Genomic DNA, 24,568 nt, shown 5'->3' on the forward strand with positions numbered 1-24,568 from the left:
ATTTTTGTGCCTCTCTAGAGCCCTTAACCTAGTTTGCTTGATATTTTCATACTGGCCATGTTATTTATACCTCTGAGCTTCAGTTTCCTCATGTATAAGGTAAGGATAATACCTCCCTGATAAGGTGGTTGTGCTTTGGGTACAATAATGGATTAAAGTATGGAGCTCAGGGATCAGCACAAAGTAGGTACACAGTAATGTCCTTTCTTGTCTTCCTGAGGAAAGAAGTCTTACCTTCTTGTCCCTTGGGCTAGATGGCTTCTGTACACATTTCAAGGGGAATCATTGTCACTGGGAAAGAGTAGGTGCATTGATAGCAGCTGGGGCTAGTCAAGGGTATGCACTAGAGGGAGGATCTGGTCTGGACATTTCTACAAGAAAGAGCTGACCAGGGTCAGCTCAAGTATCTGAGACTGTGAAAGTGGGAAGGGGAGGGGACTCCAGGATACAGTCTGTGTCTGTGGACACAGCTGGTCCTCGGCCACATCAGGCCAGCAGGTCAGGCAAATACTTCTATTAAACAAGGAGTAATCATCTCAATGGGGTCATTGGAGAAGTTTTCAACATCTAGAAATTGCCTCACTGACTTCAGAAGGCCTTCTGGCTTCTTTAATGAAACTTGTTTTTCAAAAACCTATGTCTTTCTTTTAAAAAATTATTTGTGCCACATCCTCATTACAGAAAATTTAGAAAAGCAAAATTAAAAATACAGAAAAACAAAAATCCTTTATTTTCTACCACCTAGAGGTAACTACTATTAATAACCTACTAATGTGTTTTATTTTTTATCATTTAAGATTTGGGAAAGGGTGGTATAAAAAAGAGACCATCAGTCTTTAGTCTTTATGTTTTTTTTTCTTACCTTCCAGCTTGTTTATACCATTGGGCTTCTTTTTTCTTTATTCTTTAAAAATGTTTTCTAATTTTATTGAGATATAATTGGCATTACTATATGAGTTTAAGGTATACAGAATAATGGTTTGACTTACATATATTGTGAAATGATAACAGTAGTAAGTTTAGTTAGCATTCATCATCTCATATAGTTAGGATAAAAAGAGAAAGCAAAAAAAGAAAACTTCTCTGTGATGAGAAATTTTAGGATTTACTTTCTTAGCAACTTTCCTATATGTCATATAATAGTGTTAACTAGAGTCATCATACTGAACATGACATCCCTAGTACCTAGTTATCTTGTAACTAGAAGTCTGTACCTTTTGACTACCTTTCTCCAGTTTCCTCTTTCCCTACTTCCTGCTTCTGGTAACTTCAAGTCTGACCTCTTTCTCTTTGAGTTTTTTGTTTGTTTGTTTGTTTTTGTTTGTTTTAAGATTCCACAGGTAGTGGGATCATACAGCATTTGTCTGACTTAATTCACTTAGCATCATGCTCTCCAGGTTCTACTATGTTGTTGCAAATGGCAGGATATCCTTCTTCTTATGGCTGAGTAATATTCCATTGTGTGTATGTGTGTGTTTAATCCATTGATGGACACTTGGGGTGTTTCCTTGTCTTGGCTATTGTAAATAATGCTGCTATGAACAGGGGGGTGCAGATATCTTTTTGAGTTAGTACTTTTATTTCCTTTGGATGTATTCCCAGAAGTGGAATTGCAGGATCATATGGTAGTTCTACATTTTTTTTTTTTTTTTTTTTTAAGAACCCTCCATACTGTTTTCCATAGTGGCTGTACCAATTTACAATCCCATCAACAGTGCAGTTTCTATATCCACACCAGCATTGTTATCTTGTATCTTTTTCACAATGGCCATTCTAACAGGCAGGAGGTGATATCTCATGGTGGTGTTGATTTGCATTTCCCTGATGATGAGTGATGGTGAGCATCTTTTCATGTGTCTGTTGGCCTTTCATATATCTTTTCTGGAGAAATGTTTCTTTACCTCTTTGGTCCATTTTCAAATTGAATTCTTCAGTGTTTTTGTCTTTTTGTCTTTTAGTTTCTTATTTTTGTTTTTGTTTTATTCTTTGCTTTTGAGTTATGTGAGTTCTTTGCATACTTTGGCTATTAACCCCTAATCAGATATATAGTTTGCAAATATTTTTCCCTATCCTGTAGGTTGCCTTTTCACTTGTTGATTATTTCTTTTCCTGTGCAGAAGCTTTTTGGTTTGATGTAGTCTTATCTGATTATTTTTAATTTATGTTGTTTGTGCCTAATTTATCATCTTCAAAAAAATTGCCAAGACCCATGTCAAGGAGCTTTTTCCATATGTTTTCTTCCAAGAGTTTCAGGTATTACTTTTAAATCTAATTCATTTCAAGTTAATTTTTGTAAATAGCATAAGATGGTCTAGTTTCATTCTTTTACATGTTAGTATCAAATTTTATGAGCACCAACTATTAAAGAAACTATATTTTTTCTATCAAGTATTCTTGGCTCCCTTGTAAAATATTAGTTGACTGTATACACTTGGATTTATTCTAGGCTCTTAATGCTGTTGCATTGATCTGTTTGTCTATTTTTATGCCAGTACCATACTGGCATATGATTACTATAGCTTTATAGTGTAGCCCAGAATCAAGAAGTGTTTTTCATTTTTTTATCAACATGTATTGCTTTTGTAACTTTTTCAAGAAGAATTTTATTTTATTTTTTTTAACATTTATTCATTTTTGAGAGAGAGACAGAGCATGAGTGGGGAATGGGCGGAGAGACAGGGAGACCCAGAATCTGAAGCAGACTCCAGGCTCTGAGCCATCAGCACAGAGTCCAACGTGGGACTCAGACTCACAAACTGGGTCACTTAACCAACTAAGCCACCCAGGTGCCCCTTCAAGAAGAATTTTAAAATAGATATTAACTACTAGGTGTTGAGTGGCTAAAAGCTATCACTACTGTAAGGTAAGGCCTGCAGTGGGAGAATTTTAGGCCTTTGGGTAGTTAAGGGCAAAGAACTAATCAGCTCTTCTTTCTAGTGTCTCAATACTTGACCACCAACTCATGACAAGGAGACTCTTCCTCCCCAACTGTAGTACTATGAAAAAAACATGGAATTTGGAGTCAGTCACACCTGGTTTGGGAGCCCAACTCTAGCCGTTACTAGCTGCATGATATTGGGCAGTTTGCCTAACCTCTCAGAATCAGCTTTCACATTTTCAAAATGGAGAATTTCACCTATTTCATGGATTGGCTATGATTATAGAATGGGAATGCTGGTTTAAAAAAAAAAAAATCTAATGTAGTGCCTGACGCATAAGTGTTTCTCCTTGGAGGGATCCAGGTATCCATGTGGCACAGAAAACCCATCTGGAGAAAAATGACCAATCTTATATTCAGGAAAACATTTTGAGTACTTGTGTTTTCTTTTAAAAAAAAAATTTTTTTTTAGTGTTTATTTTTGAGAGAGAGACAGAGGCAGAGTGTGGGAGGGGGAAGGGCAGAGAGAGGGAGACACAGAATCTGAAGCAGGCTCCAGGCTCTGAGCTGTCAGCACAGAGCCCAATGAGGGGCTCGAACCCATGAACTGTGAGATCATGACCTGAGCTGAAGTTGGATGCTTACCCGACAGAGCCACCCAGGCGCCCTGAGCACTTGTGTTTTCAATGCTATTCTAGACAAATGAGACACAGTATTGTCCTCAGTGCCTCCAAGGAGCTCGCAACTTCGTGTTGGGTAGGAGTAGGCTTGCAGTAGAATTTGTTAAATTTCGTTTTTGTTTTTGTTAAATTTCAATTTTTATGAAAAATTTTTTCTTATAGTTCAGCATTCAAAAGTACAAAAGAATATATAATGAGAAGTCTCCCTCGTATAGTAGTAGCCCGCCACCTAGTTCTGTCTCTAGTAGGCAGCTAAACTTACAACTTCTTTATTTGTCCTTCCATAAAAGTTTAATGCATAGATAAATGAATTGCATATCTGTTTCTATTCTCTCTTTTTTTTTTTTTAATTTTTTTTTTTAATATTTTTATTTATTTCTAGGAGAGAGAGAGACAGCGTGAGCAGGGGAGGGTCAGAGAGAGAGGGAGNCTAAGGGGTATACAGAGATTAGTGCCAAAGACCCAATACATAATAGTTGATCAATAAATGTTTATTGAATGAGTACCCCCAGGTCAAGTTCTGTATTATTTTTCCTGCTTTGTCACAACTATTTCTATGGCTTATTTTTTTTTTTAATGTTTTATTTATTTCTAGGAGAGAGAGAGAGACAGCGTGAGCAGGGGAGGGTCAGAGAGAGAGGGAGACACAGACTCAGAAACAGGCTCCAGGCTCTGAGCTGGCAGTCAGCACAGAGCCCGACGCGGGGCTCGAACCCACAAACCGCGAGATCATGACCTAAGCGAAAGTCGGACGCTCAACCGACTAAGCCACCCAGGCGCCCCTCTATTCTCTCTTAAAAACAGATGCTAGGATACCATTACGCTTTTCTGCACCTTGTTCTCTTTGCTTGACAATATGCCTTGGAGACCATTCTGTTTCTGTACATGAAGGTTTTCTCATTCCTTTTAATAACAGTATAGTATTTCACTATATGGATGTTCTAGTATTTATAAGAGCAGCTTCCTAGGGATGGGCAATCTTGTGCCATTACAAAAATTGCTGCAATGAAATAAGCTTGCATATATGGAAATATCCTGGAACTGAGATAATGAAAATGTTCTGAAATGTGATGGTTGCTTACCTCTGTAAATATACCAAAAACCACTTAATTATATGCTTTAAAAGGGTGAATTTTACAGCATTTGAATTATATCTGAATTTTTTTTAATGTTTATTTATTTGAGAGAGAGAGAGAGAGAGTGTGTGAATGAGTGGGGGAGGGGCAGAGAGACGAGAAGGCACAGAATCCAAAGCAGGCTTCAAGCTCTGAGCTGTAAGTACAGAGCTTGACGTGGGGCTCAAACCCACAAACTGTGAGATCATGACTTGAACCAAAGTCAAATACTTAACCGACTGAGCCACCCAGGCATCCCTGTATCTGAATTTTTTAAAGATTAAAAAAAAAACCAAAAATCTTTTCTCTAAGGGAAACATGCCAAGGCCTAAGTATGTTTAAAATTTTAGAAAATTAGAAAGCAATTACTTTACTTTTTTAAAGAACACAGAACATAATACTTTTAAAATTAAATTCCAGGGGTGCCTGGGTGGCTCGGTCAGTTAAGTGGCCGACTTCGGCTCAGGTCATAGTCTCATGGTTCGTGGGTTCAAGCCCCACATCAGGCTCTGTGCTGACAGCTCAGAGCCTGGAGCCTGCCTCAGATTCTGTGTCTCCCTCTCTCTCTGACCCTCCCCTGCTCGCTCGCTCTCTCTCTCTCTCTCTCAGAAATAAATAAAAGATTAAAAATTTTTTTTAAAAATTAAATTAAATTAAATTCCACATATTTTCAAATGCTAATTGTGCACAAGGCCAGGAGGAAGAGAAGTAGAAAGAAATTACAAGGAGGAGGAGGAAGAATCAGAGGGGAACTTGCAGGGGACAGCGACCTATAGGCAAGCAGAGGCTCCCAGAAGCTGGAGGGAAGGAGGTGCCGGACAGAAATGAAGAGCAGGAGCTGGTAGAGAGAGAAGTTTCAGGGAGCCACTGTGACAGCTCTTAGATTCCCAGGGTGGGGAGGGGAGCTAGGAAGTTCTCTGCTGACAGCCAAGAGTAATGGAAAAGTAATTGAAACTTTTACCCCATCTCTTGAAAAAATGCCATTGTGCTGCCTCATTCACAGCATAGCAATGCTGCTCAAAGTCCTCACTCTCCCCTGTGCCCGGCAATAGATTCTCAGAAGATTTCTTCCCTGTGCAGCAACTTGTCTCTCTTGCTCTTTTACCTTTCCTCCTGCAGCTGTCAATTCTTCTTCATCCACTTGGGGCCCTTGGTCCCTTCCAGCACCTCAGTCAAGATGATGAATATATCTTTCATTCCTGAAAGTTTTCCCCAACCGCTACCCAATTACCTCCTGCCTCTTCCCTGCTTTCTTCCATTATAAATTAGTTTGCATTTCTAATATAAATGGCATAGTACAGTATGTGCTTTTTTTTTTTTTAAGTTTGTTTCTTTAGTTTGAGAGAGAAAGTGAGAGGGGCAGAGAGAGAGAGAATCCCAAGCAGGCTCTTCACTGTCAATGCAGAGCTCCACTGTGGAGCTTGAACTCACGAAACATTAGATCATGACCTGAGCCAAGACCAAGAGTCAGACGCTTAACTGACTGAGCTACCCAGGTGCCCCTATTATGTACTCCTTTATAATCTGGCTTCCGTCACCCATATGCTTTATCGTTCCTTTTTATGGCTGGGTAGGACTCCATTGTGTATATATACCATTAGATTTCACTTTAAAGATAAGGAATGCAGGACCCAGAGAGGGGATGAAATCTGACCAGTATGAGACCTTAGCAAAAATCCAGAACAGGATGGAAGGAGGGCCATGTTTCCCTAAAACCCAAATGCAGTTTGCACTGTGAAATCATATGGCTGCCATGACCACATAAGTAACCAGATAAAATCGTGTTTGTTCCAGTCTCTGTCTTCAGATCTTATCAGGTCCTCGCCACACAGGGAACTGGGGCAACTTACCAGACATTACTTCCGGGGGGACTCAGAGAAATGATTTAACTGCTGGCCTTTTCTGCACTAAATCCTTGAAGAGGTTAGGAATTGAGGAAAGAAGTGCCCCACATTATTTATAAGTATAAAATTGTCTTTTAGTTGTACCAGGTGGGATCAAATCAGAAAAAGGCTTTAAAATGTTGTGTAAACTGTAAAGCATAAATCAAAGGCAAAGTTATCTTTTTTATCAGAAACCACCTCAAGATTTACTTTGTGCTCAGATTAAAATTTAACATTAAGATTGCTGATCCAGGAAAAACAAGACAAAAAAAGGGTCTTCGAGAACCATCTGTGAAACAGTTCAAAGAAGTTATAACATTCTATCACAATCAACAACTGAACTGTGGGTACCTCTGTAGGAGGAGACTTGAAGTTCTTTGGGTCCATGATAAACCCTAAGAACTGAACTAGCTCTGTGACTCTGGCCTTCTCATGCCTAAATTGTCTGTGAAATCTTTCTTTCATCTATGACTACTCAGCTATTTTGTGTCAAGTTTCTACCCTATCCAGAATGCACGGGTGTCCTCAATTTGGTTGGACCTCAGGGACAATAGTCTATAGAATTCTGAGACTTTGAGACTAATCTCTTAGTACCCCCTGCAGCACCACTCACCAGTATTACCTTTAGACCCTTGCTACCTTAAGTGTGGGCTGTAGAGGGGTAGTATTCCTATCACCTGGGAATTTCTTAAAAATGCAAATTTTTGACACTCTTTCCCCATTGGAACCCACATGTTAACAAGATCCCAGTGATTGTGTCACATTAAATTATGAGAAACTCACGTCTAGACTAGAGGTTCTTCAGCCGCAGCAGGTATCAGAATCTCCTGGAGGCAGCGGCTGCTGGTGCACCTGGTCCCGGGACCACAGTTTGAGCACCACTGCCCTGGCGCTCAAGCTAGATGATTATGGAGATTCAGTGGGTCCTTTCCCATTTACTGAATATGATGGGGAATTCCTTAGTCTTCCAACTCAGCCCGAGACAAGAATCCGGGAAAGCTAACACTTCCTCAGGGACCCAGACCACGGCCTCCTCCCCTGAGTTGTTTTACTCTTGCCTCTTGTTTAATCAGGACTGTGGATGAGAGGTTCTAGGGCCTCTGTATCAAAGCCAAAGTAAATTGTGATGGAGGCTCCATCCGGGAATGTGTTTTCTCCACCTTTAAAACAAACAGACCTGAGGTGCTGCAGCTAAGAGCTAAGAGCACTGCAAGGGCCCTACCTGCGAATGGGATAGGACAGGTTGGTAACCCTGTACCACCCCTTCTGTAGAGTGTTTCGTAAAGGCCCTTCAAATCCAGGGCTTTGTCTTGAGTCCTTCTTGGGAAATCTTAGAGCTCTTAAGTCCACTTGTGCCCTGCATGGCACAAGAGCCATATACCTTGGTACAGAGACACTCTGTGGAGCACACCAAAGCAAAATAACCATAGCCCCGGGACTCTGACTCCAAATCTGTGCACTGTTGGATCCTGCCGCCTGTGTGTTATAGAAACACACCCAAATGCATAGAAAAGGGACTTCAGACAAGCAAAATTACCTTCAAATAGAAATATTTAATCCAAGAAGGACACAGAAACCAGCCCAAATAGTAGAGATGAATGTCAGTTGGTAACAGGTTGGTCCTTTCTATCCCAATCACCCATTGGATGGGAGGAGGCAAATTATTTTCACCAAGATTGCATCTCACAAATTACGAATTTACATCACAGATAAGCTTCAAATAGAAATAATAATTGTCGTGGTAGAATGCTTATTGTATGTCAGGGTTTGTGTTTAATGTTTACAGGTATTACTTCAATCCTAACTATGAGGTTAATATCACTGTTATCCTCATCTTACAGATGTGGGAACTGAGAAACAGAATCATTACATATGTATTTTTCCCAAGGTTTCAAAGGCAGTTTGACATCCAAACCTGTGTTCTCAACCATAGACTAAATGCGGCACATCACAAAACAACAGCTTAGTTCAGTAGGGAAAAAGTTGGCCATTATTGTGCATAATAGGGATTAAAACAAAAAGGCAAAACATTTTTTAAAACACAGGAACTCTGCTTGCTTGCTTATTTATTATTTAGTGACATAGGGGTGGGAGACAAAAAGCTCACCAAGAAAACTTTTCATAAAACAGGTCAAAGTATAGCTCTTCTGGGTGAAACCAGAAGAAGTTTTTCCCCAGTTCCATTCATGAAAGAGCAGGGCAAAACATGGATGTGTCCTGGAAGACAATGGTTCTGGGGGTGCACGCCTTTGAGAGGTGGGTGAAATAGTTTATGTATGATGCACTTTACGGACCATCCAAAATTATAGCTGGTAGTTGAAAGAAATGGTGGGGGAATCGTTTAAAAAATATTGTAATATGGACTCTAGGAAGAACTCGTTGAGTCTAAACACCTGGTGTCAACTTATGTAAAGTCCCGCCCAACTTGGATTTGTATGCAGGTATGATCATGTGCATTAAGCTTTAACAGAGCATTACTCTAATCTAAGGCATTAATGGATTGGGTATACTTTGGGGGGAAGCACAGTGCTAACCCAAACACTAGTTCATGAAATTCCATACCACCTCCATGACTGAAGACTTCAGCACCCAAAGCTTTGGTGCCTCGTATCAAACTACCATCCACAGCACTCTCATGGAGGGACCTCAGTTGGATCTGTCCAGGGGCCAGAGTGGCAAGTAACTTGGTACTCTCTACATGCCATCCAGAAGGCCTACAGCTGCCATTCTGTCACTAAGCTGGCTGGGCCAATCAGGGTCAGCTTGAGGAGATGTCAGTGTAGCCAGACTTTTCTACCTGGGCACTGAACTTCTAGAGTGGCAGGAATTCAAAAGGCCATGATGGTCCCTTATATGTGGCCCATTCAGTCACTGACTGGTTTGACCCATTCAGTGGTGTTGGTGGAGGATGGTTCTCACCTTTTAAAAAATACTTCAGAGGTGCCAGGTGGCTCAGTTGGTTAAGTTCCTGGCTCTTGATTTCAGCTTGGGTCATGATCTCATGGTTCGTGAATTCAGGCTCCACATTGGGCTCTGGGCTAAGAGTGTGGAGCCTGCTTGGGATTCTCTGTCTCTCTCTCTGTCTCTCAAAAATAAATAAATATTTAAAAATGCTTTAACACTTTAACATTTTAATCACTTTTAACATTCCAATGGACATCTTTAGTCTTTTTTCCTTTGTGTTTTTTTAACATAGCTAAATTTACAACATATATTCGATCTTGTGCCTTGTTTTTCTTTTACCTACTTATATCATAAGGATTTTCCCACCTGTTAATTACTTTTCATAAGTAACAAATAATCTTGAACGACGTAAGTAAATGTATCTGCACCTTGGTTTCTTCATGTATAATGTAGGCAATTGTATCGTGCAAGCATTCACACGGGAAGCTTTTAAAACACTGATTGCTGGGTGCCACCTCCAGGATTTCTGATTCAGTGGGTCTGGAGTAAGGCCTGGGAATTTGCACGCCCAACAAGTTCCCAGGAGATGCTGATGCTGCCAGTCAGGAGACCACACTTGGAGAACCAGTGAAATGAGGAGATTGAGTTGTGGGATTTCCAAGGTCACTGCTGGTTTCAAAATCTGAGTGTTTGCATATTTTTCAAATTCTTTAAAAAAACCCAACTAACTCTTCAAACACATGACCTTTCTAAACTTTAACAAAACCTCATGATTTTTTTAAATACAAAAGAATATCATCTACCATTTAAAAGTAATTGTTACCACCTGTAACTCATACGCATTCCATACTTGCTTCTCTTTGAAGTTACCTGGATTTTAAAGGATATCTTTAAAGAACAGTTAGACTTATATCTAATACTTTATTGTTTTTCTCTGCATAGTTCCATATGTATTGAAGAGCTGTGCAGAATTTATAGAGACTCATGGCATTGTGGATGGAATTTATCGACTTTCGGGAGTCACCTCAAATATACAAAGGCTAAGGTAAGCTAAAAGAAGAGTCCCCCAAAAGAGTTCTCCCATGAGCCTTCCTCTGTCCGTACCTCTGTCCACCAGGGTTGGGAGTATTAAAAAACCTGAAGCAGTTGAGGGAAGGGTGGCAGGGCAGAAGATCAAGTGTGATGTTTTCAGATGCCTAACTGCTATTAATCTAATCAGGAAATCCTCTAGTCTGATGTCATTCTTTCCAACAAAAGCTCCTGAGCGTTTTTAATCTGTTTTTTTTGCCTTGCACCAGGTTTATCCTTCTTAGGTAGATTCAGTTGAACTCAAATGACTTAAATTACCAGTTAGGAAAACATGATTTAGTATCATTTGCTTGTCTACCCAGAGCTCAGTTAGATCCTGATTACATAGTGTTCAGAAGTTGGAGATGATAGGAGTTTTCTGCTGGCACACCTTCAACATTTGATATTTCACTTGGTCAGGAAGTCAAAAATCTTCATGATTGTGCATTTTTCTCATTGAGGCTGATATTTTATTTAATATTAATTTTTGCAGAGAGAGAGAGAGCACAGGTGGGGGAGGAGGGCAGAGGGAGAGGCAGAGAGAGAGAGGGAAAGAGAGAGGGAGAGAGAATCTTGAGCAGGCTCCACACTCAGTGGAGCTTGATCTCACCACCCTGGGATCATAATCTGAGCAGAAATCAAAAGTCAGATGCTCAACTGACTGAGCCACTTAGGTACCCCAAGGCTGATATTTTAAAGATTATGGATAGATGGGTTATTTCCAAATCTATAGGTTTATCAGAAACAGTTCTAGAATTTATCCTAGATTTTTTGGGGAGAAATTTCTATCACATTGAATTAAGAGTACAATAACCTTGACACAAAACACAGGTATGTTTATGTTTTATATGTGTTATATGCATAAAACTAAAAGGATTAGATATATGTATATATACAGAGTGTTTTATCAGATGTTATTTTTTTTTTTAATTTTTTTTTTTAATGTTTTATTTATTTCTAGGAGAGAGAGAGAGACAGCATGAGCAGGGGAGGGTCAGAGAGAGAGGGAGTCACAGACTGAAACAGGCTCCAGGCTCTGAGCTGGCAGTCAGCACAGAGCCCGACGCGGGGCTCGAACCCACGAACCGCGAGATCATGACCCAAGCGAAAGTCGGACGCTTAACCGACTAAGCCACCCAGGCGCCCCTATCAGATGTTATTTTTATATGTTTATTATATGTTAGTTTATTATATGTTTAGTTATAAATAAATATAAAATAAATATAATATAAAATATAAAATAAATATAAATAAAAGACTTTTGAAACAACAAAACCATTCATGTTACCAGAATAGTCTGTTAAATTTAATAGATTTTAGGGGCGCCTGGGTGGCTTAGTCGGTTAAGCATCCGACTTTCGCTTAGGTCATGATCTCGTGGTTCGTGGGTTCGAGCCCCGCGTCGGGCTCTGTGCTAACTGCCAGCTCGGAGCCTGGAGCCTGTTTCAGAGTCTGTATCTCCCTCTCTCTGACCCTCCCCTGCTCACGCTGTCTCTCTCTCTCTCCTAGAAATTTAAAAAAAAAAAAAAATTAAATTTTATAGATTGTAAAGTTAATTCATTTTTGTCTTCTTTTTCTGACCTAGTTTTCTGCCCCTATCCCTCACATCGCAATTATAATGAAATTATACCAAAGGAATAAAACATCTTTTTTATTCCTGGAGAAGTGGTGGCTGTTAAAAACTAATCAGCTTTTTGTAACCATAGATTTTAACAGATCTGTGTGTTTATATAATTTCCTGGTGTGACATTTTTTAGAGTTTCAACAAATACTTTTTAATGTTTTACTCTTAGCTCCGCAATATACCAACTACACAGTAGTTAGTACCATAGGAGAACATTTGAACGATGACCAATTCTTTTTCATTGAAGGACCAACCCTATCATCCTCGACAGGGAATTTTTGGCTAAATAAATGAATAAGCTCCAAATTATTCTTGTTCTGCTCTTTTAAAGAAACACACACACAGTCTTATGAATTTATAATGCCATTGCATGGTTTTCTTTTCAGGGCCCCACTCAGCTCCTTTCAGGTACAGGCAGCATCAGGGATTTCTCCACCTTTTGTTGAAGGTCCAAAACCAGGTGACAGGAAAATAGGCAGTGAGCTGTTTTGAAATGCTGGTCCCGAGAGTCCTGTGGACTTAGCCACTACTTGGCTGACCAAATGAATACTCTCAAGAAACCCGACTCCTCCTCTATGTTAAAGCTGAAAATTGTCATTTCTTAAACAGATTTTTAACTTGTAAGTGTATGTTATTTGAGGCAGTGTATTCATATAGCCTTGGTAAGGAAATGTTTTATAATTAGAAGCAAGGCCTGGAATCTGATGATGTTCCCTAACACCTCACTATACATTGCTTATAAGAAGATAGTTAGAAGCTCATCTGTCCTGTGGGAGTCACTGTCAGGCAGCTTAGAACGTTCCATTTAGCAGCAAGGAGATTGTTGCTTAAAGTTCTCAAACCTTGGGTTTGAGTCTCCAGATAAAACAAGTTTGTTGACGTGGGTATGTGGAGATGAATGATAACAATCTGACTCACCCCTGGTTTTGGTCTCTCCTCCAAGAAAGAGAAGTTCATTTGCAACAATATTTTGGAAGAACTGAAATCTCAACAGGACTTTTTGGCAGATTGTTTTCCCATTTGCCCACTGCTCATAACTAAAACTGCAGACACAGTGCGCTGAGAAGTCCGTTTGTAAATGGGCACTATGCTTTCCTAATGACAGCAGCTTTTACAGGGAAGATCCAGGCCTGATGTGGTAAGTCTTCCCATAGCTTCCTTATGGCAGAAATAGAAGGTCGTTTTGAAACAAGGTCAAAATATAGTCAGATCAGCAGTTGAGGGTCTTTTTACCCCTAAGCAGTCAAGCAGCTGCTGACGTGGAACACATGTTCCCTAGATTGTTATGTCTCTGTCTGTGTTGTTTCAGGCAAGAGTTTGGCTCAGATCAATGTCCAAATCTGACAAGGGAAGTGTACCTCCAGGACATCCACTGTGTGGGCTCACTGTGCAAGCTGTACTTCAGGGAGCTGCCCAACCCCCTCCTGACTTACGAGCTCTATGAGAAATTCACGGTGAGTGTTTGGATTTCCATGATGGTTACTGGCTGGGACACATGGATGGGCTAAGGAGAGTTTCCGCACTAAAATAATAATAATAATACTCACCAGATGGCTGGCATTATCTTAGCCAGGTAATGGAAACAGGATGGTCTAGGGAAGAAAGTAAGGGAGTGGGTCTGTGGGCTAACTTTTTCCTTTCTTAAATTTTCAGAATCATGTTTATTTGTTTCAAGAGCTGGATTAAAATTACCTCTGTTTAACTAAATGTGTCATAGTATGGGGGAAACTAAGAATAAAAGATGTGAAATGACTGGCCTAAGGTCACACAGCAGGACAAGAACCTGAGACTCCAGGTGTACACCCACTGCTAATTCATTTTTATCAGGCTACTCCCTCTGTATTTCTTTTGGGGGTTTGGGAATGAGGTGGGCAGGGAGAGAAAGGAGAGAGAACAATCCCAAATCAAGAGAGAGATCAGAAAGCTGGAAAAAGAAAATAATCTGGGAAATGTAGCCAAGAGGAAGTACAGGCCAGGCCTGTAAGTTGGGTTGATGAAGGGTGGATGGGCAGAACACCTAAATAGCAGCCCTATGGTTACCAGATAGGGGCACCTACAGGAAAAGTAGAAAGAATAAATGCTTACAGGTTGTCAGCAGAGATAGCATTAAAAATTGGATGTGAACATTTGGCTGCAGGTATGGAGGTACAGAGTTGGATTTAACCAAGATTGAGGGTGTGTTCAACTAATAAGTGGATGAGACAGATGAGGGTGTATGCAAGGGAGTGACTGAAATAGTTGACCGTGGAGTTTTGTCTGGATAAGAAGGTAAGTGAGACCTTAAGGAAGTGTGTAGCAGTGAAAAAATATTATTGATGGATTATTCATCCCAGTTGAGGTCAACAGAACTATCAGTATCAGGTGGTCAAAGGTGATGCTTGAAATTCAGATTATGGAGGAGTCACAATTATTGCTAAGGACCAGATCTAGGCTCTAATGTGGGAAGCAATCTTTCTCATGGCTCCTGCAGTAAGCTTCCTTTGAGCATATAAAATGGTCTTCAGTTCAAAATGGTACAAGAATAAGTGGATGCATTTTAAATGTTGAACTTGGACCATTAAAATGTATTTAAGCGTTTTCAGTGATACAGGGAAACACAATGATACCTGGAAAAGAACAGATACATAATTGTATATTAAAATGTGATTAAAGAAAAAGATGTTCAAATGATTAATAACCATTTATTTCAATAACGAGATTATAGTTTTCTCTGCCTCTTTAGACTTCAACTTTCAAAATCTCATCTACTAAAAGGACATTTTTAATGAGAAAAAAATGAGGCCAGAACACAAAGAACTTGGGCTTAGAGGTTGACTACTGGGGAAGCCAACATATACCAGCTGGTGTGAAGTGTCAGTGGTTTGTGGACCCAAAAAAATCTAAGCAGACCTTGAGAACTAGGGCCAACACCACTCTGAGAGGCTAAATCAAGCACAATGGCAGTCTCTGACCATCAGAATCACAGAAGAGTCTTTCCCGGGAACCAGGAGGAAAAGCTGTAGATCTCGTGTGAATCTGCTGGATTGTAATACCAGCGATACATGTGATTATTTCCTCATTTTGAAAGTAATCATGTTTAGGGGACTCTAAATATGATTAGCCCAGTTGGTTAAGTGTCTGACTCTTGATTTTGGCTCAGGTCACGATTTTATGGTTAGTGAGTTCGAGCGCCACATCAGGCTCTGTGCTGACAGTGCAGAGCCTGCTTGAGATCTCTCCCTTCCTTTCTCTCTGTTTCTCCCTAGCTTGTGTTCTATAGCTTAAAAAAAAAAAAAAAAAAANGATCTTGGGGTACTGAGTTCAAGCCCCATGTTGATCTATATCTTAAAAAAAAAAAAAAAAAAAAAAAAAAAAAAACTAACACAAATAAAAATAAAAGTAATCATATTTGCTAAAAGACAGTTTGAAAGATGGAGGAAAGTAGAAAGGAACCCTTCATCTCTTCTCTTTAAAAACCAAAAACAACTAAGGTGAACATGTGGGTTGGGGTTTTTTTCACCTTTTTACTCCTTGTGTAGTGTTTTTGTTTTCCCAAATGAAAATAGAATTTTATTGCAAAAATGAAACCAATATAGGAAAGTATAAAGGAGAAAATATAAATCCCTGGAAATCTCACCCCCCGGGCATATCTGCAGCTAACATTTTAAGAGACATCATTACAGATTGCTCCCTCTCCCTCCCCTCTCTCTTTTTCTCAAGCTCTCTCAATCTGTCTCTTTCTTTCACTCTCTCCACTTTCCTTTCTCAATACTCTATTTTGCTGCTTTGCAATGTTAACTCAATAATGCGACCATCTTTCTGTGCTGACAGACACTATTTTTACAGAGTATTCTCTCTTATGCACAATGAATTTCTAAAGCCAGTTTCCTACTATGGACATTTAGACTTTTTGTTTCTCAACGCTTTGCTTTTACAAAACAACATGATAATAAACATTTTTGTACATATATCTTTATCCTTTTGTCTGTTTATATCTTTAGGGAAAAAACCATACAATTAGATTTCCTGAGTAAAAGGCTCTTATTTGAAATTTTGTTATGTATTACCAAATTGTTCTCCAGAGAGATAAGAATGGTCTTTTCCCCGCAGCCTCACCAACCAATACTGGATATTTTTAATTTGTTAAATTATTTGCAATCCGAATCAACCAAAAATATATTTAATTTTTGTTTTAGCTTGTGCATAGGACTTTATTGTCTGTTTACTACATCATTTTAATCCTCTTATCAGTATAGTAGTGCATCTTAGAATATGATAGAGTAGAATGTCATCATGTTACAGAATAGAATGAGTCTATTTTAACAAACTTTCATTTTATGGCAGTTTTGGGGTAGCTAAGAATTCTTTTCTGGAAATTTAGATATATGGTTTCATCATAAATCTTGCTTTTAGGCTCAGAACAAAATCCATATTTATCTCTTCTCACTTTTGTTCCCTCACATTGCCAATCATTCTGTTCTACCACAGCAACAGAATAATTCCAAAGCAACATTATTGTCAACTTGTCATCATGTTTCCAGGAAATCTAACATGGTATTGACACTAAAAAATAAAAGTGTTTGGCTGTGCATAAAAGTGTTTGACTTCTACATAGGTAGGACATTAGTGAAGTTAACTATGTTGAAATATTTATCACTTAATGAGTTTCTTTGATCACAATAACAAATTATGAGGATATAAGCAAACCTTCTTCAGGAGTATAGAAATAGCTCTGTTAGCATTGTCACACATTCTTAAAATGATTTATTTAAACCCATTTTTAAAAAAGATTTTTTTTTAATGTTTTATTTATTTCTAGGAGAGAGAGAGAGACAGCGTGAGCAGGGGAGGGTCAGAGAGAGAGGGAGTCACAGACTCTGAAACAGGCTCCAGGCTCTGAGCTGGCAGTCAGCTCAGAGCCCGACGCGGGGCTCGAATCCACGAACCGCGAGATCATGACCTGAGCGAAAGTCAGACGCTTAACCGACTAAGCCACCCAGGCGCCCCTATTTAAACCCATTTGTACAGCCAAAGTAGAATACTATGTCAATGGAATAATAGGACAAGGAAATTTATTAATGAAATTATAATAATGGGTTTATTTATTGACTGCTTACTCTATGATAAACTTGATAAGCTTATCAATGTTATTTCATTTAATCTTCATAGTAACTCTATGAAGTAGGTCTTATAGTCTCTTACAAATGAGTGAGTTACAGATAAGCCTCAGAGACTCACTTGCCTGGGTTTGTACAGCTAGAAAATAGAAGGAAAGTTTCAATATTCTCTCAAAAGTATCTCACTATTTTAAAATGGAGTTAACCTCTCCTGTATAGGCCCAGGCATTCAATAACTTAATATGAGGTAAAGAAAGTGTCCCAGACTAACAAAGGAACAATTCAATCAATGGTATTGGGAAAATTGACTAATTACTAGTAAAGGAGGAAAGTCAAGTTACATTCTTACCTTTTAGCAGATTTTAGGGTGAAGAAAGTCTTTCTAACAACAAAAGCAAAGGGAAAAAAATCAGTAGAGACAAATGTAACAAACTAAACTACATATAAATTATTTTTCCTATATGAAAACCATATACAAAGTTAAAAGGCAAATGGCCAACTATAAAAAAAATCTACAATAAGATGACAGGAGATTAATATTCTTTAATTATACGGAATCCTATCTATTAATAAGGAAAAAAAATAACAAATAACCACATATCAAAAAAGCCACTCACTAAACAAATGAACAAAGAACCTCAACAAACAATGCAGAGAAGAAATAAGACATTATAAATGAACCCATAACAGTTGTAACATTGTGTGTGACTATGCTGCAATTTAAAAAAGTCAGATGGGGCACCTGGATGGCTCAGTCAGTTAAGTAATTCACTTTGGCTCAGGTCATGATTTCCTGGTACATGATGAGTTCAAGCCCCTGCATCGAGCTTTCTGCTGTCAGCCTCTCCCCTGCACACACTTTCTCTTTCTCAAAAATAAGTCAACACTTTTTAAATAGTCAGATAAGTAGACAGTTTTGAAATGTAAAAAAAAAAATTATTTATTTATTTAAGTTTATTTATTGTTGAGAAAGAGAGAAAGAGTGGGGAAGGGCCAGAGGATGTGAAGCAGGCTATGCGCTGACAGCAGGGAGCCCAATGTGAGGCTTGAACCCACAAACCATGAGGTCACGACCTGAGCCAAAGTCGGATGCTTAACCAACTGGGCCACCCTGGTCCCCCCCGCAAAATATTTTAATTAAAAAAAAATTATAAATGTATTAGAAAATATATTTGCATATTAAAGGAACAAGGGGTTTTTTTTTGGTTTTTTTTTCCTGAGAGAGATAGAGAGAGAGAGCACGAATGGGGGATGGTCAGAGAGAGAGGGAGACACAGAATCTGAAACAGGCTCCAGGCTCTGAGCTAGCTGTCAGCACAGAGCCTGACATGGGGCTTGAACCCACGAACTGTGAGATCATGACCTGAGCCGAAGTCAGATGCTTAACCGACTAAGCCACCCAGATGCCCCTAAAGAAACAGTTTTTTAACATTAGTGTTTCATGCTGGCCATCCTGTGGTTAACAGTGGCTCTTGTGTGGTTTTCTATTGGAAGTGAGAACTGGCTAGACATCTCAGAAAGTTATTTCAAATTACCATCAAGAATCCTAAAATGCTCATATTTTTAATACAGTAACTCTATTTCTAGAACTACATTCTAAGATAACAATCAGATGTGTACACAAATGATTGACCTGTAAATATTTCATTGGAGTATTATAATACAAAAATCTGAGGAGTATCTGTCTAACAATAAGGGATGAGTTAAATAAATGATAATCTATTATTTTTAATCCTGGGTAGCCATGAAAATCTCTTTTCTTTTTTTAAAATTTTTTTAACATTTACTTATTATTAAAAAACAGGGAGAGACAGAGCATGAGCAGGGGAGGGGCAGAGAGAGAGAGAGAGACACAGAATGTGAAGCAGGCTCCAGGGTCTGAGCTGTCAGCACAGAGCCCGACACTGGGCTTGAACTCAAAAACTTAGATCATGACCTGAGCCGATGTTGGTCACTTAACCCACTGAGCCACATAGGCGCCCTATTTCTTTTTTTTTTAAGTTGCATTTCTTTAGCATAGTTATTGGCCACAATATAAAGTTAAATGGAAAAAAAAACCAGTATATGCAAGTGAGTAGGAAATGATGCCAGTGTTCATATTTGGTGTTGGGAAGCCCAGGCAGATTGCTGCTTTTATGTTTCATGCGTGAGTAGGTTAACAGTGGGTTCTAGATATTAGGACCTGATGTCTTTAGGAGCAATTGCTCAACCTACAATATTACATTTTCTTTGTATCAGAAAAAAAAGTTCATTTTAGGAAAAATTCAGTCTTCGCCAGATTAATTCCGGTAATATTATTACGCTCAAAAGAAAAGTTGCTGATTTGGGATTTTTATAGAAGGTAGTTTGGAGAGATGTTTAATTTTGTACTGAATTTATACTCAAATAACTTCTTTGTGTATCAGACTCCCTCATTCAGTCCTAAGCTTCCTGAGGACAGAAGTGGTGTTTATTTTATTCATTATTGTGTTTCCTTTCCCTGCTCTCCAGCTACTGGAAAATGTTTGACCATTTACCTGGTAAACATTTGCTGACAGGCTTGCGGATCCACACATATCATTTGAAATGTCACTTGGGGTAGGGGACGAGTGGGTGGCAAAAGCAGACTGGCTTTGAGCTCAAGATAGCTGTCAAGGGGGACAGTGGCCAGCTGCCCTTGGTTTGCCTAGGACTCCCCCAGTTTCAACACTGAAAGTCCTGTGCCCCAGGAAACCTCTCAATCTCAGGCAAACAGGATGATGGGGAAACTGGAGATGGGCCAGGTCACATAACTGTAGCCCAGGCGCAGGGGTGCAAGAGCCCCTGGCTCCAGGGGTCCCGCACAGACCAGGTTCCACCACCACTGCTGACAAAACCCAAAGGCAGAGAGGCGAGTGGTGATGAAGCAAGAGAGGAATTATTTCAGAGACGCTGAAACTGGGAAGACAGCAGACTAGTGGCTCAAAGACTATCTCCAAAGTGCTGAGAATACTTTCAAGGTTTATGTAAGGAAAATGTGGGGCAAAGGTGGGTGGGTACAGGCACGTAGGTAGGAAAGGTCAAACCGATCCTTGTCCTGGGGTCACTCACACCGGTTTTGCTGGCTCAGGGCACTCCTTATTGCTTGAGGGGCAGTTTTGTCCTCATCAGGGGATGCTTTGCCCGCAGGGTCTGTTTCTATAAGTTAAGAGATAAGCAGGAAAGAAGAAAATCCATTGAAAGTCTGAGGTCAGACGGAGGTAGTCTTTCGTAATCGTGCTCATTCCACCTGTGTGACAAAGATGGAAAGATATAACCACTGCCTGTAAGGACACATGGTGGCTGCCTCTGGAGACAACTTCTGAAGGTCTGGTTGGCAGGAAGACTTCTGTATATTCTTTTGAATGCTTTCATTTATAAAATCATGTGCATTGGAGTGCCTGGGTGGCTGAGTCAGGTAAGCGTCCAACTTCTGCTCAGGTCATGATCTTGTGGCTGGTGAGTTTGAGCCCCCGCGTCAGGCTCTGTGCTGACAGCTAAGAGCCTGGAGCCTGCTTAGGATTCTGTGTCTCCCTCTGCCCCTCCCCTGCTCATGCACACTCACTCTCTCTCTCTCCCTCAAAAATAAACATTAAAAATGTTTTTTTAAAATTTTTTTTAATGTTTTTATTTATTTCTAGGAGAGAGAGAGAGAGACAGCGTGAGCAGGGGAGGGTCAGAGAGAGAGGGAGTCACAGACTGAAACAGGCTCCAGGCTCTGAGCTGGCAGTCAGCACAGAGCCCGACGCGGGGCCCGAACCCACGAACCGCGAGATCATGACTTAAGTGAAAGTCAGACGCCCAACCGACTAAGCCACCCAGGCGCCCCAAAAATGTTTTTAAAAATAAAATCACGTGCATAAATTACTTTTTAGTCTAATACCTTAAAAGATGTTTAAGTAATAAAAATGGATTTTTAATAATTTTTAAATAATTAACAGAAAATCAAGGACAATACTGTGTTGAGGCTGGGTTACAGTTGGAAAGGGTAGGGTCAGGTTGTTTGTCCACCATGGTGACAGGGCTGCGGGGTAGCAGGACGTGAGCTGTAAGGGTGCCGCGAGTGTTCACATAAACAGATAAAACAGGAGGAAGGCGCCTACCAGAAGGGAGAGAGTCTAGTCTTGGACAGAGTCCACGAAGGGCAAGGAAGCAGTCTTCTTGATACTGATTGGAAGAGAGCAGATAGTCACAGATTCATTCTAGATCTTTTAAGATTTAACTGCTAGCCAGATTAGCTTGGCAAAAGTTGAGTTTTGAAATTCTCTTTCAGGCAAAAAACTGGGATAGGCAGAATTTTAACTCCCCTCCCCCAATTCCCCAATGGTAGGTTCTGCCAACCTAATGTGGAAACAAAGAATGTTAAAAACCAGTTTTCAAGGACTGAAGCCCTCCCGGAGAAACTACAGCATCTAGAGAGCTTCTGAATGGGATGGAGAGAGGCTGTGAACAATGAAATAAACAAGAATCCCAAATGGGACCTACATGCATCAGGGGGCGGGCCGCCCAGCCTCTCAGAACAAAGATGACTAACAGCTTCCTAAAATATTGAAGAAACTTTCCATGAGGGCTGTTAAATTCACCTGCACCTTTATTCCCCAGATACATTTTTAGAAACGGGGGGGGGGGGGGCACTTTACAAAGTTTGCTGAGAGGAAGAGAGAACTTTCACCCCTCCCCCTTTGCAGGTTAGAATGTGGGAGGGTCCGTACCACATTCCACGTCCCCTCCAGGAGCCTTTCTCTCTTGGCTCCCCTTATGAGGTTCCCCCTGCCTTGGGAGACTGAGTCTCCTCCACAAATGAGTTTTCTAAATGATTTCTCGGGAAGAGAGCAGAGGTGTCAAGGTGCTCACTCCAGGCCTCATTCTTGTTCCCACCCTCCACCTCCTCCGTATCTGAAAAATTGAGGTTTACAACAGAGACCATGCTGATGCTGGCTCTCTTCTCAGGCTTGCACACCCACCAGAAGATTGGGACCCCTGTGACTGTGACCCTCCCCGACCCTCATTTCTCCCACCAATGCTCAGGAAACAAAGTCTCAAGTTTTCCCATGTAGAGATGTTGATTGCCTTTTAAAATAGTTGGTTTCTGTGTAGGTTTTATTTTGATTAAATTAAGAGGGGAGAGCAGAGAAAAGAAAAAGTGGGGGGAACCCAGTTGGTCAACAAAGCCCTGGCATGATGTCCCACTTAGATGGAGTAGAACCATTCAACAGATATGGAGGGAGCGCCTCCTGGGTGCCAGCCCTGCCCCAGGCACAGGGACGCATCACATCCCTGCACTTGCAGAGTTTACATCTAGCATGAGAGACTGGCAATAAGCAATAAACCTACTAAGAAAGCACATTATACTGTATAAGTAATGGTGGTAAATTCTGTGGGAAAAAATGGAGACGAGGAAGGGAATTGGGAGGTCCAGGCTGGCCCCGGTTAGGACTTCTCTAATTTAGAACTAAACAGACCCAGCAAGTGTGACCTCAAATAGGGTCTGGCATAACAGACAGTGCTTAGTAAAGTTAATTCCCTTCTACTTTGCCTAAAAATTCTCACTACTGAGTGTTTGAACTTCAGCCTTTATTCACAAGCAAAGAATGATACCTAAAGCCCAAAGGCTATAAGAAAATCACACCACACCCAGGAACTTATTTTTGGTTGTATTACAGGGGGCAATATTTATCAAACTAAGGAATATATTTTCTGTTTTTACTTTTTAGCAACTTTCTAGCACTGGGAGGAAACACAAGAGTATGTAAGTCACATATGCCTGTGAAGTCAGGGTCATAAGGATTGACGTGAGCTCAGGAGCCCCCTTTAAAGTGTATCTTGATCTATGTGGGGATACATGGATATGTGCATATGAATGAATTCATGGAGCTCTAGCTTAAGATTTGTACATTTTTAATGTATGTAAAGTGTACCTCAGTAAAAAAAGAAACAAAGATGTGATTACCATTGACCTTGTACTTAGCTACTGCTCCCTTGCTTGCAGTTCTTGAGCACTCAGTCACTGCACTGGAAGAGGCCCTTGAGTCTGGGCACAGGCAGAACAGTCTCTCAGGACAGGGCACAGGGATATCTGCCCAGGGATGCCTACATTGCGCAGGAGTTCTGGAGAAGCCTGTGATCACACTGCCTTTACTGATGCCCTTGCCTCTCCTTGAGGGCCCTGGGCCGAGAGGAGTGATGCAGGCTGGCTGGGTCCAAGGACCTCGAGAGGGGATCTCACAGGACCAGCCGAGAGGGTCCTCAGCTTCTCACAGGATGGAAAGAAAACTCAAGACAAAAGGAAATGAGAGTAGAGTTTATCAAAGACATAAAGAGTGTAGGTATGGAGAGAGTGTCACGGAAACTCAGAAAGCAAAGGTGAATCTCCTCTTTCACCTGGGTTTTTATTGAGGATGGTTGTCTAGTGCATGCGTCTTCTCAGTAATCCAGGAACAAAGATAGGTCTTTAAGTGTTCTCCATAAGTCACTTATGCCCTGGAGCCACGGGCTTTGATGAGTCAGTGGTCTTGGAAAACGGTCATGATGACCTCACCTGGTCACTCCTTAGATGTCATCTCTTATGCTGGAAGACTCCAAAGAGATCATTAACTCCTTGACCTTTGCAAAGAGAACCAACATTATCTGTTCTATAAGTTACGTGTAAGGGAGGGGTGGAGGTCCCAGCAAGAACAGAAGCAGGAATGGGACCAAAGTAAAAAAAACCCAGCTATTTTCATGGGGCCCCTTCAGTTTCCCTGGCTCAGGAGAACCAAACACAGGACAAAACCAGAGAGCAAGTCTCACCTGTCATCTCCATGTCTCTCTGTCTCTCTTCCTCTCTCCCAGTGTGAATCTCTGTCACTCTGCCACACCACACACCCAACATTCTACATCTTTACCAGATACCTAACAACCTTCTGAGGGCACACAGAGACCCCAACAATCCACATGTCCCTGCATGCACTCACTGTTAGACACTTTGCATCACGAACCGTCAGATTTTAGTTGTTTGTTTTTACTAGAAAAATAGGCTTCTTGGAAAGACAATCTCTAGGCCTGGTTGGGAGCCTGGAGGACCAGAAACCTAAAGAAGGCCAGCAGATGCAGCAGAGTGTCCACCTTCTCAAGCACTCACTCGGCAACTTCATGTTCTTCACAGGAAGCCGTGTCTCATTGCCCAGAAGAAGGCCAACTGGCCCGAATCCAAAATGTTATCCAGGAGCTTCCCCCATCCCATTACAGGTAAGAATCCTTGGTAAAAGAAGCCTGCAGCCTCTCAAGGTGGTATAAGACCAAAGATGCAGGCTGGCATCATAAAAGGGAACAAGTTAAGTGGAC

At 40.6% G+C, this 24,568-nt stretch overlaps 1 protein-coding gene across 2 annotated transcripts in view; it reads left to right on the forward strand.

The window, feature by feature from the left end:
• ARHGAP31 (Rho GTPase activating protein 31) overlaps positions 1-24,568 on the forward strand; it is a 113,230-nt gene that overhangs the window by 55,310 nt on the left and 33,352 nt on the right. The window contains exons 2-4 of one of the 2 annotated variants that reach the window (XM_039224158.1): positions 10,403-10,505; positions 13,462-13,606; positions 24,390-24,472. In XM_039224158.1, the coding sequence (XP_039080089.1) occupies positions 10,403-10,505; positions 13,462-13,606; positions 24,390-24,472 (331 nt within the window). Of the gene's footprint in view, positions 1-10,402; positions 10,506-13,214; positions 13,291-13,461; positions 13,607-24,389; positions 24,473-24,568 lie in introns of those variants that run through there. The other variant, XM_039224159.1, reaches the window with a different exon arrangement.

Source organism: Hyaena hyaena, unplaced genomic scaffold (genome assembly GCF_003009895.1).
Source record: "Hyaena hyaena isolate Hyena2069 unplaced genomic scaffold, ASM300989v1 scaffold_1540, whole genome shotgun sequence".
In the NCBI taxonomy this organism is placed as follows: domain Eukaryota; kingdom Metazoa; phylum Chordata; class Mammalia; order Carnivora; family Hyaenidae; genus Hyaena; species Hyaena hyaena.